The 19,204-nt window shown below is 42.6% G+C and overlaps 1 protein-coding gene across 9 annotated transcripts in view; it reads right to left on the bottom strand.

Moving 5' to 3' along the window:
- Magi2 (membrane associated guanylate kinase, WW and PDZ domain containing 2) overlaps positions 1 to 19,204 on the bottom strand; it is a 1,405,204-nt gene that overhangs the window by 143,343 nt on the left and 1,242,657 nt on the right. For all 9 annotated transcript variants that reach the window (XM_021191616.2, XM_021191614.2, XM_021191615.2 and 6 more), the window contains 2 exons: positions 15,233 to 15,324; positions 4,179 to 4,371 (listed from right to left, as the gene is read on the bottom strand). In XM_021191616.2, coding sequence (XP_021047275.1) covers positions 4,179 to 4,371; positions 15,233 to 15,324 — 285 coding nt within the window. The remainder of the gene's footprint in view (positions 1 to 4,178; positions 4,372 to 15,232; positions 15,325 to 19,204) is intronic.

The raw sequence follows: 19,204 nt of genomic DNA, 5'->3' as shown, positions 1-19,204 counted from the left end.
ACTGGTTAGTTCATATTGTTGTTCCACCTATAGGGTTGCAGCCCCCTTCAGCTCCTTGGGTACTTTCTCTAGCTCCTTCATTGGGGACCCTGTGTTCCATCCAATAGCTGGCTGTGAGCAAAAATGAGCATGTTTTAAGTCAGGCGGTTAACTAGGAAGCTGTTCAAGCTGTCCCAGGGTTGTTCTGGTCTCTGTCCCTTGGGATTTGGTAGCATGGTTGTCTTTGAGGGGTTGCTTGACGTCAAGTGCTTCCTATACAACTGGCTCTCCATCTGGACAAGACTGCTTTCTTTCAAAAAACTCTTTGTGGCATAGCACATCAACAGGGTTGCTTCTGAACAATAAAGAAAAAGGCCAGAAGGTGACTCCACACCATACTAATTTCAAAAAATACCTGATGCCTCATACACGCATGGCCATTCAAGATTCAGCCATTTCGCATTTCCTGAAGTGAAATACTTAGGTTTCAGGTTAGGTTCTGTTCCGTCTCCATTAGTGACACTAGAAAACAGCATGGCACTTTACTAGAAGAGACTCTTCCTTTTGGAGGGCAGGGATGGACTGATGCTGCCTGTAGGTCAGAAGCTTTGGACCTAAATGTTTCTTCCTGGTGGGGCTTGCTTCTCATTGGCACATTTCTGGTCTAAACTTTTAATGCTATTTGTTACGATTAATTGGTGTTTATTAATAGAGAGATATGATAGGAATAGGGGTTTGTAATTTCTCTGGACTTTTTGGAGCTGGATCATGGCCACCATATTTCTGACAGCTCCACGATACCTCTTGTAAATACCCAATTTATTCATCTGCTCACTAAATAAGGAAGTCATGAACCCAGCAGGACTTTTTTGATCAGAGCCTCCATTTCTCTTTTAGATCCCCATTCTCGGTAGCAGGACTTGAGGATTCTGTAAACCAGATGGACTGTGCCTGCTTCCAGACTGTAATGGGTACATCTTGCCTTGAAGCATAGCTAGGGCCATGGGGCATGCATGTACTATATAGTCTTATACAGGGGTAGGGGTGTCCATATGTATAGGCACCATCATAGTACCACTTGGGAAAGGGGATAGCCCTGGGTATGTCCCTGACCCTGTTTGGGTAGCTACAATTGGTTTATACTCATCAAGGTAGACAGTTTACTGGATGGGTAACATATTTACAAAGGGAAAGGGAACACACTTACATGGACAAAGGCTAGACCAAGACCAGGACAGTGCCCACCAGTGTGTTTCACTGTACTGCCAATGGGCTCCCCTTCCTTAACATTGGGCCAAGAATTATATTCTCCTTGGGTATTGGAGAAAGATGCTGATAGCACAAGACTGGATGTTTTGATTAAGCCATAAAACTTTCTTGCATATCCATTCTCAATTCACACGTTAAGGAGTTCCTCAGGGACATCTTACTCTCAAACAAACAGTGGGCATCCAAAACAATGTGTCATTAAGTTGAACATCTCCAAGCTGAGCTACCAAACACTTAAATATTTATACTTTCAGCAGAGTAATTAAAGCCACTCTCCTAATATCCTCAGGGGGGGAGAAATCCAACCAAATGCTGGAGCTAGTGGCACAGATGAGACAGCTCTCAAAACTAGTTCAAGGTACAAGATTTGTGCTTGTGATTCCCAGGCAAAGGACACTGGAGGTTTACGGCATCGTTTGCTCTCTAACGCAGCAATTTCTCACTTTTGATGATCCAGCTTAAAGATGAAAAGAATTTGCCTTTCACTACTTTTAGTGTATACGTGTTTCTTAGGAGTGAATATTTGTAGAAGGGTTTTGTGTTCTTTTAATCTTTGTCCAATGTCCTAACTTATCTGTCTGCCATCCTGCCTGTGCTCTTGTTCCGAAGCATCAGTGTGGAAACCAGCAGTGGTCTGTCTGCATGAGCCAAGGCCAGCGCAAGAGAGAAGGGTAAAATCTATTTGACTGGACAGTTCCCCAGTTCTCTGTGCTTCAAACTGCACTGTGGAGAGCAAACGCACCAACCATTTCTCTTCTATGACTGTGGTTCTGCTAAGCTGACTGCTCACTTCTTGTCAGCTCTGGACCTTCCCATCCTAAGCCACGCTGGCCCCTCCCACTGCCTTGCTTACCAGAGCAGAATAACAGCAACACTACTTAAAAAGACATCTCCCCTGTCTGCCCCATCCTGAATTGACCTTTATCACTTTGATGGGATGACAGTAATGCAGAAGTTTGTTTTTCTATGCCTTGTAGATTTCTTCTACCCTGATTTTTAGGTGTTTATGTTACTCTCAAAGCATGTCTTGAATTTAATCATTCTTGGTACAGATGCAGCTCTCAAGGAGGCTGGATGAACACAGAGTCTCTCCTAGCATGAGTAATCTGTAGGGGAATGCTATCAAAAAGTAAATGCACCCCAAATGGAGCCTGAAGCCTGGCAGAGTAAACTTTGTAAGAACTGCAGCAGAGAGGGCCCTTTACAGACGTTACAATGCCCTACAACCAGCAAGAGTACCTTTGTGCAGCATTGGCCTGTACTCCAACAGCTTGGATTGATTAGAACCAGATTTAATTTGCAATCCTCAGCTTGGGGCCAGGAGAGCATGAAATTACGTCAGTATACTGAACTTGCACTTTGTAGTCTAGTCCCTCCTACGTCGGCTGTCTTTCTCATTTACCTTCAGGTTACAGTACATAGGTACATCAAACTTTTTTGGGTTGTTTTGTTTTGTTAAGAATCACTGTAGGTAGAGAGGCGGTTAAATGTTAACCAAGCAAGCACCGTCTCCATCCTGGCCACTTGCTCGAGGAGAAGGCATAATTCAAGGTGTTTTATTTCTTTGGGTCAAGTGGTACACCGTGGATTTTGGAAGACAAATGGCACCGCGTAGCAAAACCTCTATCCAGTGTGAGATATATAGCGGTCCCTGCTGGTGAAGGCTCATGATTTGTCTGATTCGCCCTTGGAAATGACTGCCCTTGCTCAAAGTCTAGTCTCTAGGGAACCCAAAAGAAAAAGATATTTAGTTCAAGCAGTAAATCTTACGCCTTTGATTCTCCCACAGCCTGTGATTAGCAGGTGGCCTTTTAAAAAGTTCCAATGTTATATATGAACACATTTGGAAGTATTTGAGAGTGACATAAATCAGCAGCTACCTGTCTTTGCAGTCTCTGGGAGTGAGGGGAGTGTCTCAAAGTGGAATCTGGAGCTCATAATAGCATCAGAACCAAGACTAGCCCTGGAATAAGTCCACGTTGGCACCGTCACTAACTCACTGTGGTCCATTAGGCAATCTATTATTCCTTGGGTCTCAATTTCCTTATCTGTAATGCAAAGAGTTCACGTGGCCAAGGTCACTCCTAATTTTAGAATTGAGTCTGTGAGAGGGTGTTCAAGTCCCCGGAGAGACAGGTCAGTGAACTCGGGTGGGCAGAGGGTGAAAGGGGAACATGGCTGGAGTTTCTGCTTCTGTGATTCACAAGGCAAAGGACAGTTAAGTCTTAGGGGGAAAAACACCCATCTGTAATGCTAACATTACTCAGTATGGTGATTGCAGCAGACAGACCCTCTGGAACACAGCCCTCCAGTGGGACTTCATAGTAGAGAGAAGCAAGTGAAACAAAATTATGAATAAATGGGCTTTTAAATATATGTCTTTGGTGGGTTCTTTTTGAAGCCAAGAGAATAGCTGTAAAGGGAAGAATTACTTGTAATTTATCTGTTTCATAAGCCTGGTGCTATATGACTTGTTTTCTCAGGGTGAGAGCTGTATGTCCCCGTTCAGGGTGGTAGGTGTGTTGTTACCTATCTCAGGCTCTCCAATGAAAGCTCACTTCCCACCCCGCTGTCCTTATTACAGTACAAAAGTGCTGGAGTCCTTTGTTTGTAAACACAATGAGAAACATTTTCAAATGGCATATTTTTTGTTATTATAATGTGTTACTCATAACAAGCATATATCAAAGAGCACAGAGCACACACATCTTGAATCAGCCCCAGGCTTTGCTAGAAAAATATAATGACTACATTTAAAATGTAGGCCTGAGAGACTGGATCAGCAGGGTTGTCAAACTGCATGTTGAAAAATTGTTACGTGGAGAACATGGGGTTTGTTCCTGTCCCTGTATAACACAGAGACCAATTTTAGTTTGTTTCTAGCATCCCACTGCCTCCCCCCGGCTCTTGCTGCCCACCTCAGTACATACCTCCACATAGCACCTTTCTTCTCACAGTGAGGTTAACCTGCCCGTTGCGGGCCGCATGGTGCATGAGGTCGATGACATAGCGGTGGGTCTTGCCAGCCACCGGGATCCCATCCACATAGACAAGCTCATCTCCTGGGTGCAGACGGCCGTCTCTGTCAGCTGAGCCCATGGCAATGACGGCTCCGATCAAAATCTAGAGAGAACATTCACACACATATATACAAGGGCACGCTCTTGACAAGTGGGTGAGGAGAGGCAGGAAGGATCATTACAGGGACTGTCCCCCACTGTCTACCACTTACTGCTGCTTTCCCAGAGGGGACACTTGCTTGCTGGCTCATATGCTGTGGGCCTCAAGGGAAATTATAACTCAAAGTCTGCTGACAGTAGTCGGCTACCACAGAGGACATCTGCATTGAAATAATGTAGAGAACGAGTCCTGGCCCCAGTTCTTAACTGTGCAGACTTGAATTAAGCTTCTTAAGCTTTGTGAGCCTCACTCTATTCATCTACAAAATGGGATGATAATGATGGGAGAAGCCAATGAGAAAATGTGAGGAAGGAATTTAACTTTCGCATGACTCACATTGTAGGCCTGCGAATGTAAGGGGGAACCACTTGTTGCTCCCCGTTAAACTCTGACAGAGGGTCACAATTTTTATTTTATTTTATTTTGCTTGCTTGTTTCCTTTGAGACAATGGAAGGGTAAAGCAAAAAGAACAAGACATTTTTTTTTTTTTCTGGCCAATTAGCTCACTCAAATATTCTCAGCTGAACTATCTCCAAATTCTTGTTCCATCTATTGAGAATTTCCTTAGAACGTTTCCAGCTCCATGGCCCCTCAAACATTTCTATGTTAGATACAGTACCACTGTGCCAGGAAGAGAGGTGGTGTGCATTTTGGAACACAGGTATTATTATACCACGCCAAACAGGACCATGATGCAAAGCAGTGTATATGACTTTCTACAACCTGACGGGATCACCTGATTTAGTGTCCATAAGCAAGGCCTCATTTTTTTTTTTCCTTTTCTATCTCAGAGGAAAATAAATGGTACTTAGTATTTTAGTTTTGCTGTTTAACCTACAGAACAGTTTCTCCGAGTCATGCACGACAGGCCTCTTTTTTCTTTTGTCATTGGCTGAGCTGCCTGGCTCCTGAAGGCAGCAGTTTCCATCAGCCTGACAATGTCACAGAGGCCTCACTCTAGGTTTTAAATCCTTATAAAGCGATTCGTTGCTCAAAAATTGATTTCTTTCAGGCATAATAATTTCTTTCAAGTCTCAGATGTGTGGATTCCAGCCAGCTTGTAGAATAGCCCCAGCCTGAGCGGCATGTCTTCAGGCTTGGTACCAGAATGGATGCTCCCGAGCTTAGTCCTAATTTTTCATGTCTGTCAACATGGCAACTGGTTCTGAATGCATCGGACCTCTTAAGTACGGGCAGCATTTCAGTCGGAAGGATTTCAGGGCTTTACACATTGCATAGAGGGATGACTACTTTCTACAATATTGCTGCAGTCTTCTTCTATTCCTGGCTTTAGGGTGAGAAGTAACGCTGCTTCCACAATGAATAGCACTGTTCTGATGAGCCATTCACTACTGCTATCACAGGGATGGTGTTGCACCTTCTGCTTTAGGTTACCTATGGTCTTGTCCTTCCCCTCTGACCTGCCGTACCTACTTGAGTACACTTCTTGGGTACACTTCTGACAGTCTCTATTTCCTTTATTGCCATGCCAACCTGAATTTTTGAATTTCTTTCTATTCAGATATTCTGGTCATTCTTCAAAAGGCTCAGTCCGCTATGGAATGCTTCAAAGGATTTCTAAGTGCTTTGTACAAAAGCCACTTAAAAAATAAGTGCTTGTTTCTCTATTGCTCCAGGAAGAACTGAATTTAGGTAGGGTCTGCCCAAAGAAAATGCTTCAACCTTTAAATTTCCTGTACACAGGGAATAGAGGAGCTTATAACTAGTTATAAAGAAAACAGTTTATGAACCTTTTGGCTGGATAATCACCAACTTTAAGGCAAAATTCTGCTTCTGGCTGGTGAACATTTACAGCTATGAGAGCTCATAGTTTTACCTGGGCTTTATACAAACATAAGAAAGATAATTTACACACTGGGAAAATTCTTGTTTCTCTCTTTCTGTGAGAAAAAGGCAAGGGTGTAGACACACTCTTGAAGCCGCCTTGCTGTTCGTTTTGTGTTACTCGTTGAAGGAGGATCCCCGGAGAACAGTTCTTTTCTGCCATATTGCAGTGATAGGTCATATTCTCTGCATTTATTCATTTCAACAAATACTCATGGAGCACAGGGATCCTATATAACAGCCAGGAATCCACAGCAAAGATAGCAATAATCCTCAACTTATGGAACCACCACTCTTGTGGCGCGTAAACGATGTAAAAAGTGTGCAAGCTAAATAGTAATGTCAGAAGGCATGTGCAATGGGGAAGAGTAGCAGGTGAGCCTTAGAGTCAAGGGAGCCTTAGGGTTGCTTTGGATAGCTATCCCTGAAAGCTGACACTCGGAACTGTCAGATGACGGGGAAGTGCACGGGCACATCTTTTTTGTTAATTCTTTGAGAATTTCATACCATGTATTTTGGCTGAATGCCGTCTCCCCTGACAACTCTTCCTAGATCACTCCCTGTTCCCTACCCACCAAACTCCGTGTTGTTTCTTTCTTCCTAAACTCATCAACTACAGTTTGTGCTGCCCAAAGACTCTGTGATGTGCACCCTTTTCTGTAGCAGGAGGGACCCACCAGGAACTATACTCTTAAAGAAAACTGACCCTCCTTTTTCCAGCAGCTATCAGTTGACAGTAGCTCTTAAGCTAAGGGTGGTCCTTGGTTTCTGTCTGCCCTTCTCCTTGCCGAGGTTATGTCTGGTTATAGCTTGCACAGCCTTTGTGCTGTCCTAAGAACTGTGGATTCACATGGCTAACTGCCCTTCTATATCTGGGAAACCCTGTCTCTTTGGTGTTGTCTGCTTCCTCTGGTTCTTACAATCTTGCCCTGCCTTCTTTGTAAGGATCCCTAAGCCCCAGGAAGATGGTTGATTTGTAGATGTCTGGTTTAGAGCTGAGTGTTTCATGTTCTCATCTTCTCTATACCTTGACTAGTTGTGGGTTTCTGTGCTAACCGCTGTCCTGGTGAGAACTGAAAGAAGTAATAATCTGCGTGTATAACAATGTCATTAGGAATCAGATGAATTTTATGTCTGTTTGGCAAAGTGACATCTGTAGGCTCTCCTCTAGGGCTAATGATCACTTTAGCTACAGGTTCTTGGTGGCCTTAATAGTGGTGGCAGATATTGTTTTCAACTTGTATAGCAGGCCTTACATAGGATCAGAAGGTAGCTGGTTACACCCGTGACTTTTGTGGCATTTTTGCAGCAGTAGGCATGCCTTACTAGGCTGGTCGTTAGAGCTCACATGGTTCACAGCTAGGGAAGACTGCAATTGCTTTTAGTGATTACATGTAGACCTTCCAGAGCTATGAAAGCCAGTAGGGTTGAAACTTCCAGGTGAGTTATCACTTTGATTTCTGTCTGGGCACATTTAAGTTTTGTTTTGGAGTTTCAATCTTTCAAACCTTCCTTTGCTTTTTCTTTCAAATCTTTATATTTTTTCAATTAATACTTTTAAATAAACTCAATATGTTATTATTTATTATGTAGCACTATGTAATTGGTTTTTGTATAATAATATCTAATTATACTGGATAACATACACTCTATTTTGGTTTTTAAAAGGTTGCTGTAGCTATTGAGTTGATGTGTGCTATGCACTAGGCAAGCATTATGACCCGGCGTGAGCCTGGCGTGCCCGATAGGCATTAGAGGTATCTGTCCATCAGTTAAAGCACATTTTCTCTGTCCACCAGGAGCAGCTGTCTCTGCTGACGGAGGCCGAAAACTCATACTGCCGAGGCTTCCAGGTCTCTCACTATCCTCGCTTCTCAGCCTGTGGTGGCTCCATACCTTGGTGTACTATATTTCATTGGGGATACAGAGAAAGCTCTATGTGTCTCTCTATTCAGGAAAACCTGTTTTTAAAAACCTTTGAATATAATTTGCACACTTGATATCTATTATTTCCCATTTGCTATGTTAACTGCAGGGACTGGATGATCTGTGGCTCTCTCTTGATCTCCTATCACTCTCACAAGTAACTCATGTTGACTTTCCAGTGTGTGTGTTACAAACTGGTGTAAGCTCATGCGAACATGTCTCAGGATGCCTTGACCCTTTCAGATAGTTGTTCCCAAGTGTTAGGGTATTTTGGTATCACCTATTATGCACTGTTAAACTCTTCCAGCCCACCCATCCTTGGGATTCTACAGGCCAGAGATAAGGTATCAGGTTATCAATATTATTTTTGGTTGTTTTGGGGTATGGGCTCACTAGGTAGCCCTGGCTGCTGTGATACTCTTTACGTAGGTCAAGCTGGCTCCAAACTCATAGAAACATGCCAATTTTTGACCTCTAAGAGGTGGAACTAGAAGCATGTGCCACGACAACCAGCCCAAGTATCAGATTTTGTGTATTTATTAAGCTCCTGGGAGCTGATGGAAGACTCATGCTCTTATGAGCCACGCTGAGCATTTCCATTTAGTTCAATGGCCACAAAACCTATGGTCTTACTAGTCATATCCCAAGTTGGTCCCCAGCCGTCATACTAGTCATTTTCTGGGTATATTAAGAATTGCTGGTGTGGGTTCTCTTATGTATCAAGTCATAGCGTCCTTCTGGTCTTATTGACCATGGATCACACTGGCCAGCAAGCCAGCTCAGGTAACACTGCCTATTCACCTCCCTCTGGCTTCAGTGGACACTTCAGCCTCAGACCCTTCAGAGTCCCCTTCTCCACACTCAGGAGAACACTCTATCCCAACTCTATTGTTTCTTCCTGGAAGGAAAAACTCAGTGGGAAAATTTAGAAAACAGTGAGCCCATAAATGGCCAGGACCTTTTCCATCATGTCCTCTAATACTAACTGCTCAGCACTAAAATCATATTCATTTGAGCCATGCTAAGTGGACTTAGCAAGTTGTATTTATGTGAGTGTTTATGTAACAATAATACATAATGAAGAGGCCATAAACTAGAGAGGGACTAGGGTCTGTGTGGCATGAGAAGAGTTGGAGGAAGGAAGGGGAGGGGCAGGGGAGAGAGGAGGAGAAGATGTTGCAAATATGGTGCTCATATAGTAAATTCTGAATAAATAAATAAATAAATAAATAAGCTCCAAATAGACAGACCACCTTCATGACTCTTTCTCTCAAGCTCTGAGGGCACAGAACAAAACAGTGTGTGATGTGAAACAGTAATTTAGATTCAAGTTGCAGAGGGCCCAGGAAGCCGGGGGAAGAGATAATGAGAAAAAGAAAGCACGACCAAACAAAAACCCAACCACAAACCCTCTCTGCTGGCCTTTAAATTCTTTTGATCCTTCCTGTACTGCCTGCCTCAAGTAAACACAACCCCAGCAGATCTGTTCAGCAACAAAGTCCTGCGAAAACACTTCTGGTCCTTTCCTTTCAAAACAACTCTGGGAGCGAGCGAGCGAGCGAGCGAGCGAACGTGGTCAGACTCCAGGGCAGGGGATAGGTCTGTACCATGTCTTCTTTTACTTCCGAAGGTTTTTCTCCACTGCGATATTTTCTAGATCTTTCCGTTTTGATGCCTTTCTATTGCTTTTCAACTCACAGCAGGGAATCTCATTTTTGTTCCTCTCTGGCAGTTTTTCATTTCTTTCTATTTCTATTGTTATTTAACTGTGAAAAGTATCTCCTTTTTAAAGAAAAAAAAAAATGCCTGGAGGAAGCTTTGCTTGAATAGGAGTCCTGCTGTTCGTTGTTTGTGGGAACCTAGTTGTCATGTTCAACGTGAACCCCGGGGTGTCAGTACCATTTCATAAATACGGAGGCAGAAACCTGTTGGATGTGACCCATGAGACTTGTGGTTGATGAACACATCACATCACCTTCCCTGCCTCAGCCTCCGCGGCACACTAGCAATCAGACTGTGGGTTTGTATGCTCTGGCTGAGCTTAGCAATGTGGAGAAGCAGGAAGGACAGACTGATAGGAGATTTTTCTTGGAGTTGACTCCCTGTTATTGACAGTCATCCTCTGAGGTTGGCAGTCTGGTTAGGAAGGCACACTTTTTAGCTTTTCTTGCATTAAGATGAGATAGGTTTCTAGTTTATGGTGCAAGGGCCAGAATTGAAAACTGCAGCATGGGTATGTCTTTTCTTAACCTCTTCTAATCTTTTTACGTTTATTTTTTAAAATTTAACATGTGAGTGTTCTGATGCATGTGCACCTGAATGACAGAAGAAGGCATCAGATCCACTTTACAGATGGTTGTGAGCCACCATGTGGGTGCTGGGAATTGAACTCAGGACCTCTGGGAGAGCAGCCAGTGCTCTTAATCACTGAGTCATCTCTCCAGCCCTGGGAGTATGCTTTAAATCATTTAAATGAAGGAATAAATCTCAATAAAAACAATAAATATATCCAGAAATCCATCTAACCTGAGACTTATCATAAATACTTTATGCCTACCTGCTAAAGGAGAGGAAGGATCTAGGAATGCAAAGACTAAGTTCAGAAGGGCTGGGAATCTGGGAGCCTGTGTATGAAATGGGCAGAGGTAGGTCCTTATGTTATGGTGACCCCAACCATAAAGTACTTTGTTGCTATTTCATAACTGTATTTTGCTATTGTTATGAATTGCAGTATAAATAGTTGATATGCAGGATATCTGATATTTGACCCCCAAAGGGGTCACAGCACCCAGATTATGATCCACAGGTTGTAAACTACTGGTCTACCTCCTTCTTGAGCTAGCTAAGTCTACACATGTCCCATGACTTAAGCAAGCCCATCTGCTTCTGGGGAGTGGGATGGATGAAGGCAATATTTACTGACTGGGGTGCTGGCGTATCTCTCAATAGTCCTGAGCATAGGGGTTCAGCAGATACCAAATCCATATCATTGCTGCCATGCCTTATGTCTGTTTCATAGTTCAACATGTGTATTCATACATAGGAGAAAGGATCTAAGGCTCTGTCGAATTAAAATGGCAATATTGTTAGTGCTTAGGGAATATATGAGCCATAATCTGCCCTAGGTTGGATACTCCTTTCATATAAAGCAGTCACTTTCTTAATTTCTTTTAATCCAACTGTCTTAAAAGATAGTTTCAAAGACTGTTAGGTAAATGAGCAATAGAAGCATCAAGGGAATTTTTGGAACTATGATCCTACTTGGTCTTAACTGACTCCAGCCAGTTGTTATAATAGACATGCTATTAAATCTGTTTTTCAAGAGAAAATAGAAATTATATTTTAAAAAATGAATCAGTGCTTGGCCGTGTAAAAATACCGCGGAACTGGAACTGCATCCTGTCTAGAACAAGGCCACTCCCACTTTCTAGAGAGAGGCCTCAGTATGAGCTGCAGATCAGCACTCACTGTGAAATACTCAGCTTTGTCTTGAGGTTAAATACTCTCTTCAGTTCCAACTAACACATATATGTTTTACCAGGTTATCATAGTCCTGTCTTCAAGAAGCTCATGGAGTTTTGCAGAGTGGTATAAGGTAGCCAAGGCACGATTATTGTTAATTGGAAACTTTCCCCAGTACCCTGCTGTGACAACTTGCTGTATATTCAACAGTGCTAATTTTTTTTCTTTTCATTTTGTTTTTTTGTTTTTTGCTTTTTGCTTTTTGTTTTTCAAGACAGGGTTTCTCTGTATAGCCCTGGCTGTCCTGGAACTCACTTTGTAGACCAGGCTGGCCTTGAACTCAGAAATCCGCCTGCCTCTGCCTCCCGAGTGCTGGGATTAAAGGCATGCGCCACCACACCTGGCAACAGTGCTGATCTTTGCCAGTCTCTATGGTGACTGTATGCTCATGGTTTGGTATGCTGAACAAAACCATATCAGTTAGTGCATTGTGGAACAGGGAACACATCTATTTGGAAAGGACTCGAGGTTGGTATGTTGTCCAGAACATGACAAGTTCTATCTGGGTTTATTGTCACATGCTCTGCAGTGTCCCAGTGCCCACTATTGCAGACAAAGGGATGAATTAGCTTATGGTGGCATCTTATTATGAGTATGCATTCTTTTATTTGGTATATTTTAAACCTGTCATTTTATTCTAAATAATTTTACCTTGGCCCAAGGAGCGCCCTGGTGTACCTCATGAGAGGTAACTTTCAAAGTGGAATGTCTTTATTGTCCATGGTGAGCTTCTTGGACCTTATCTGACATGGTTTATATTTCAGAGATGATTCAGGACTGGCCAGCCATACCAACAATTGTAGGAGGCTGGTGAATACAGGGTTGGGCCTTTGAAGTAGATGATGTCAGTCTGACTTTGGAAAAAGAGGGCACTAGAGACAGAATTTGACCATGAAATTGATGATTCAGTGCCTTGTGCCCATGTATGAAACTTTGAATAAGAACATTAATCACCGAAGCCTGGCTGGACATCCCTGGTGGCAAAGCGGCTCTGAGACTACTGAAGACTTCCTGCTTGAATTTTCTTTTATGACTTGGTTGTATGCGTCTCTTCTTTTGGATGCTTCTTGGGCCTGTTCTTTCACTATAATAAAACTATAATCATAACACGTTTTTGAGCTCTTGGTTGTCTTGACCAATTACCAAAGCTGAGGAAGGCTGTGGGTAGACAGGGCAGTCTCCAGTGGCTTCAGACTGACATAGCCATCCCCACTTTCTCGTTTGTAGTTCATTAAGAACAACTTGAATGTTCTGAGGGTAAAACACCCTGAGATAAGGAGGGCTGGCTAGGATAGCCTGGGCTATGTTTCCATTACTCCTATACACAGAATGTCCTTTGGCCTGAGAGTCCTGTTATTTCAGAGCATAGAACCCATAGTGGCTGCTTTGGGGGTGTTCACAGCTTGAGGCAGGGGCAGGTGAGGCTGCATCTGTCTTGGAAACATTCCTGAGCCAGAGGAGACTAGCACACAGGGAATCTTCAGCCTTTCTTACCCCTTGCTGACTATCCACAAGTACTCAGTGTACTTCATGTACTCTGAGTGTGCACAGCCTTTCGGTGAACTTAGACAAAATTCACCTGGTATGCTGTGAAATTTACACATTAGGCACCTCCAGATCTACAGGTGGAGCTAAATTTGTAGACACTCTTTTTCTTTACTTTGTAGTTTAGCAAACTCAGTTGATGGGAGGAGTCTTGGGTAGACTTGGGCGGATGATGAATTTAAGCTTGGTTTTGAGCCACTCTGGTTAAATGGTACAACTTACTTTCATTTATGGAATAAGAGATAAAACAGGGAAGATGAAATCCCTGCTTAGAATAAATAGAAATTCTTGCTGATCAAACAGAAAGTGTCAACAAATGAGCATGTCTGCACAGTTCTGAAGGAAACCAAGCCAGACAGACACCCTGTAGAGGCTAGTCTACCCTCCCCAGCCCTGCCTAGAGGATAATCAACGTGCTGTCCACGTTTACATCTATGAAGAAGCTCCAGGGCATCTCACTCCTTTGCATATGGAATGAGCTGTTGGGGGAAACGAGCTGGGAGGGCTGGTCAGGTGACTGAGCATCTCTGAGTGAGGTGGTACGGGAGATAAAGGACTGCAGCTGTGAAGGGAGCAAACGAAAGCACAGTCCTTAACTAAGTCTCCTGTGACTACGCCACTCCAGGAAGTCTAAGGGTCCTTAGGGCCTGCCTTAGCTTGCTACCCTCTCCCTTCCTGAAAGACTAAAGGAAAGTGGGACCAGGTTTTGGCCAATGAGTCTTCCCATTGGCAGCTGGGGGCTTAGGAGCATGCTGGGTAATTGTTGCCTATTTTGTTCCTGGGAATTAGAAAACCCTTTCCCTGGAGTTTTCTGCAGTAAGAGACCTCCTACAGTACCCAGTAGAGCCTCTCTTGTTGGGCAGATTAAGTGTCCCCATGATTCTTCTTAGTCTCTCAGTGACTCTGCTTGAATGTCTCCAGAGTGAAGGAGCTCACTCTTATCTGTCTATACAAAGGCCATCTACCTGGGGACAGTTTTAATTATTATGGGTTCCTTTCTTTTGTTAGACTAACTTTTCTTTTTTCTTTTGGGAATTTCTGATACTCAATTTTATCTTTCTTTTAGGAGACAATCTACTAATATGATGGCAGACAGGCTGATGATCATAGAGATTTACTTTGAAGCTGTTAATGACGAAGGTACCAAGACTTTTAGCTTCTGTCATCTTTATTCCTTATGGGATGGTGATTCTAGCTATCCTTATCTTGCAGATGACCAAACAGATGCTTACTGTTTTGTTTCTTATATGAGGTAGGATGTGATGTACTCACATTGGGCTCCTGTTTCCTTGAGCATCATTTAAGATCCATCTCTACAATGAGTGTTTTGGGGAGGATATTTTACTATACACTCACAAAGGTTCACTATGTTTTCTGTGAATCAATGAGTACGGCTACTTTATGCTTTCATTCTGAATATGTGCATCCATATAGCTATATGGATCTATTAATATAAAGATTACTCCAGAACCATTCTCAGATTCTCCATAGTCTTTCAACTGCTGCTGATTCATGAACATACTCTTCTCATAATGACTTAATTCAATCTGGTGTAGCTTTTGTAGCAGAGAACTTGATTTTATGCCTATTTACCCCCTCTGTTTTCTGGCCTTTGTTGTTTTTTGTTGCAAACATATATAAATCTATGGTTTCCAGCCACCTCTTCTGTCTTATTTTATGACTGTCTCTTATAGAATCCCATGTTCCAGAACCATTAAATAATTGAACTACCCAACAAGAATCGGTCCATTCTTTGAGACTGTAGTATCCCCTTCTAGTGTGAGTAATGGTGAGATAACAGCCAAAAAGATGCTTGTGTGTTGTGAGGTATTGTTAAGAGAGATAGAATAGAGAAAAAAACCCCACAATCTTCTAAACATTTCTTTTTCAATGTCACACTTTGATGCTTTCCTGGTATTTATGCACAAAACAGTCACGTGTGGAAATACACTGGATTCAACTTACAGGCTGTCCAGGTTCATCTCCCCCAAGGATTCTAAAGCCAAATCCAGACTCCATCCTCCGAAGGTGAACGTCCAGTTCCTTATAATCTGGACCTGGCATAAAGGAAACCCCATTGAGTAACGAATACTGTCTCTTCCCCACCTCCCAAGAAACAACACATTGATGATAAATTAATTTTGTGGATGTGATTAATGAGAGTGTTGTTAGTCAATGAAAAGCACAGAGGAGAGAAAAAACATGGTGGCAAAGAAGTATACACTCTAGATGTACGCAGTCCCTGGAATGGCAGCGAGCATTGCTAGGGCATCTTCCACAGGTAGAGAGAACACATGAATTTCTGAGAGAAAAAAGTTGATGATAAATTTTCATTTTCCAGAGAACTTTTGGATTGCCTTTAAGAAACGTGCCTGTCTCCCTGTGTCTTTGAGGACGTCTGCTCTGATTACCTCAGAAAATGAGTGCGAGACCAGATGGCAAAACCTGCAAGTGGCTATTTAAGTACTGCCTAGTAAGCTACTACCGTCTGTTTACAATTCGATGCATCCAGAGTTGGTCTCTACCGTGTGTCTTGTGTATGTGTGTGTTATAATGTCTAATAGAAGTTGTATCTTTTAAGCTTGTAAAAATTCGAAAATATACTTTAAACTTTGCTTCATTGGGGTTTAAGTAAATTTTTTGTATGTTCCTTTAGTCTTTTTATAAGATACAGGCAGAAATCTATCTAGGCCGAGACGAATCTCCCCCCCCCCCAGATATTTTAGAATACAGAAGCCAGTATGGACTACCGATTTCATTAGCATCTTGAAAATAGATGAGATTTACCCATATACCATCAGAGTAAAAGAACGGAAATGGATCTTTAAGAAAGCTGGGAAACTCTCCTGAATGGCGTTTATTTTATTTCTAGAATAAACTAAAACAATGGGAAGCACTTGACTCTTCAAGGAGAATGTCATGTGCGCCTTTTCTGCGGTCTCTGGGGAAGTACATCCGTCACGGTGGGGTTGTGGGGTTTTGTCTTCCTGTTGTCATTCCAGGGTGGTCAGCAGTCTGGAGGAATATTTATTAAGCTATCTGTGACTTAAGAGATATTAAGCAACTTATGGGCTGTAGTGGCTTAAAGGCACTAAATAAACAGGATAGTTCTGAAAACAGAACGAGATTTTGGAGAATTCCCGTGAAACAAAAAGCAAAATCTCAAAAAGACTAAGCTACTTGAATGTAGCATATTATGGGGCTGGAGAGATGGCTCAGCAGTTAAGAGCACTGGCTGCTCTTTCAGAGGTCCTGAATTTAATTCCCAGCACCCACATGGTGGCTCACAACCATCTGTAATAGGATCTTATGCCCCTTTTGATGTGTCAGAAGACAGCCACCACGTACTCATATACCTAAAATAAATCAATAAATCTTAAAACTGAAAGAACATTAGTAGACAGGGACTCAGTGAGTGATGGTACGTACATTTGACCTAGGCTCTCCAGTAAAGGGCTGTGGATACAGCACACCAAATATAGTCATTCTAGACTGGCCTTTGTACCCAACCACCTGGGCCATTCTCAGTGACAAGTGAAAGGCAAGCCATCCACTTCTGACATGTGGGCAAATGATAATTGCCAGGTACTCCCTTAAGAGACTTGAACTGGCTTATAAATACTATACATGTATATACTGTCCAAGACTCACAAGCATTTGTGTCTTTTATGCCCAAACATAATATAACCATGGTCTTTCACATTCAACTAATTCTACAACAGTCCAACCTCCACCAGCTGGTTAGGATACAGCTATCCATACTGATCCCCTCTCTAGGTCACTTTAAGAACACTCTCAACCACAGAAACACAGAAAATGCATAAGGTAACGGTGCTTTTGTATTTAAAGAGACAGACCTTTTCCTAATTCTCTCTCTTGCATGACTGGTGTGTGTACCCGCCAGTGGGAAATGGTTCCTTTAGTGACATTGGTACCTGTGCATACTGCCTTAGGAATGCCAAGAGGGTTTTGCTGTGTGCTACATCTTATCTGTTCAGAGATGTCCCCTATAAGAAAATGCCAAAATCATTACAGTGCCAGCAATGGGGTTTTGGGATGTGTCAGGTACAAAGGATTTAGTTGATGTTGGAGAGCACTGTTGTAGGATATAAGAACGTTTCCTAGTGAATCAAACAGGTGGCCTTTTGTTTTTGTTTTTTGGCCTTTTTTTCTTTTGAAGTGGAAAAAAATCTATATTTGGTTTATTTATTTACTTCTGAGATTTCTGAGATGTAAAAGCAAGATAGTGCACCTCCTTCTACTTTCTGATGGCCCTTTGTCTGACAACTATAAGCCTATGACTTACAGTTACAAAGAATTAACTTTTGTAGGCACAAATGTGTTTACACACTATTGCCTGCAGAGGACTCAACAAGGCATTGCATAGAGGATTCAGGGACACAAATAGCTGGAAAATAGTTTAAATGATAGATTGTCTTGAGTTTGTTTGTTTGTTTTGTTTTTTATAAGTGCGTCTAGAAAGATAATTTTCCTTCTGTTCTGTTTTTCTCCTTTTTGAGGCTGGCCTTACAAATTAACTAGGATTTTATGCACAAAGATAGGATGTACTGTTCTTTCCCCTCCTTGCTTTGTTAGCTGTGGGGAGGAGTTGATGGTTTTAATACCTCACTGTGGCTGTTCTTCTGATGATGGCTCAGTTACCATATCATGTTTTATCTTTCCCCTTACTAATGTAAGTGAGGAGGTCCCACAGCAAACACTTCCTTCTTCACCTCTGTAGTGCATTATCTCCACTGTCCATCTTGTGCAGATACCTAACCTGTCCCGAGTCACTTAGGATGCGCCTCAGCCACGCCCACACATCTTTCTCTCCTCTGCTGCCTTGTTTGCTTTTGTTTTGTGCTTGTTTTTTATTTTCTTCTTCTCCCTCAGCTCTTAGGGAAAGCCTGTCAGGGACACTCTTGTCTGAGGAGATGGTTGGGGTAGAGGGACGGCCTTAAAAGGAGATGGAAGACCGCTTGGACATTGGTGTTCAATGGGTTAGCCATGGACAGTGCTGCCTCAGTCTTAGAAGAAGGGTCCCAGACCATACAGGCATTAAGAAACAAAGCACTTTATTATATTGGTCCGATGGGATTCTGTGTGACCTTTGAGGCAAGCGAGTGAGAGGGAACGCACAAGCTCTAATTTATCCTGGGCTCACACCAGTCTTATAAAAGCTCACATTCAAAGCACAGTCAACAAAGCCCCGTGTGCTGGTGCAAAATTAATCCCAGCACCCAGGACACAGACACCAGTGCATCAGTGTGCGTTCAAGTTACAAGACAGGGACACTGAGTAAGACTCTGTCTCAAAAAAGTAGTAAATGTTACCAGGACAATTTCCCTCATGACAAAGGACGGCAGATTTTTAACAGCTGGTTCTTGTTTGCATTAAGATTACAGGACACTTCACATGGTAACGAACTTATGCCTTTGAAAATCGTGTTTGAGAGTGGCATTTTCCGTGGAGTGATTTGGCACATGAGATGCTGTTGTAAACATGTCCGTTGTATTTTGGTAGTTGAATCCCTTTTCTGTGTTAATGAAAACGAAAGTTCTGTGCCTTCACTTGCTATCACTTTGGTGTAAGAGCCTTTATTCATTCATTCTCCCCTACTGAGAAGACAGATGCCGGGTTTGGTCTAGGAAGGAGAAAGGAATGAGGAGTTGAAGGGTGTTGTTGAATAGATCCTCAGGTTTGGGTTTTCAGGCACTATCAATACTGAATGAGTTAGAGAAGAATTAATTGGTTTTGATCACTGGAATCAAACATTATAAGTAGCTGATATATTTGGCTTTAAGGAATTTCTCTTCTTACCTTCTCCCTTTATTCCTTTGGTAATAAGATAGTAGCCTGGCAGGCTGTGGGCATAATAGAAGCCCTTCCCTCTCCTCTCCTCTCCCCTCCCCTCTCCTCTCCCCTCTCCTCTCTCCT

Source organism: Mus pahari, chromosome 2, assembly GCF_900095145.1.
Source record: "Mus pahari chromosome 2, PAHARI_EIJ_v1.1, whole genome shotgun sequence".
Lineage (NCBI taxonomy): Eukaryota > Metazoa > Chordata > Mammalia > Rodentia > Muridae > Mus > Mus pahari.
This window is presented reverse-complemented; position numbering and strand designations above follow the sequence as displayed.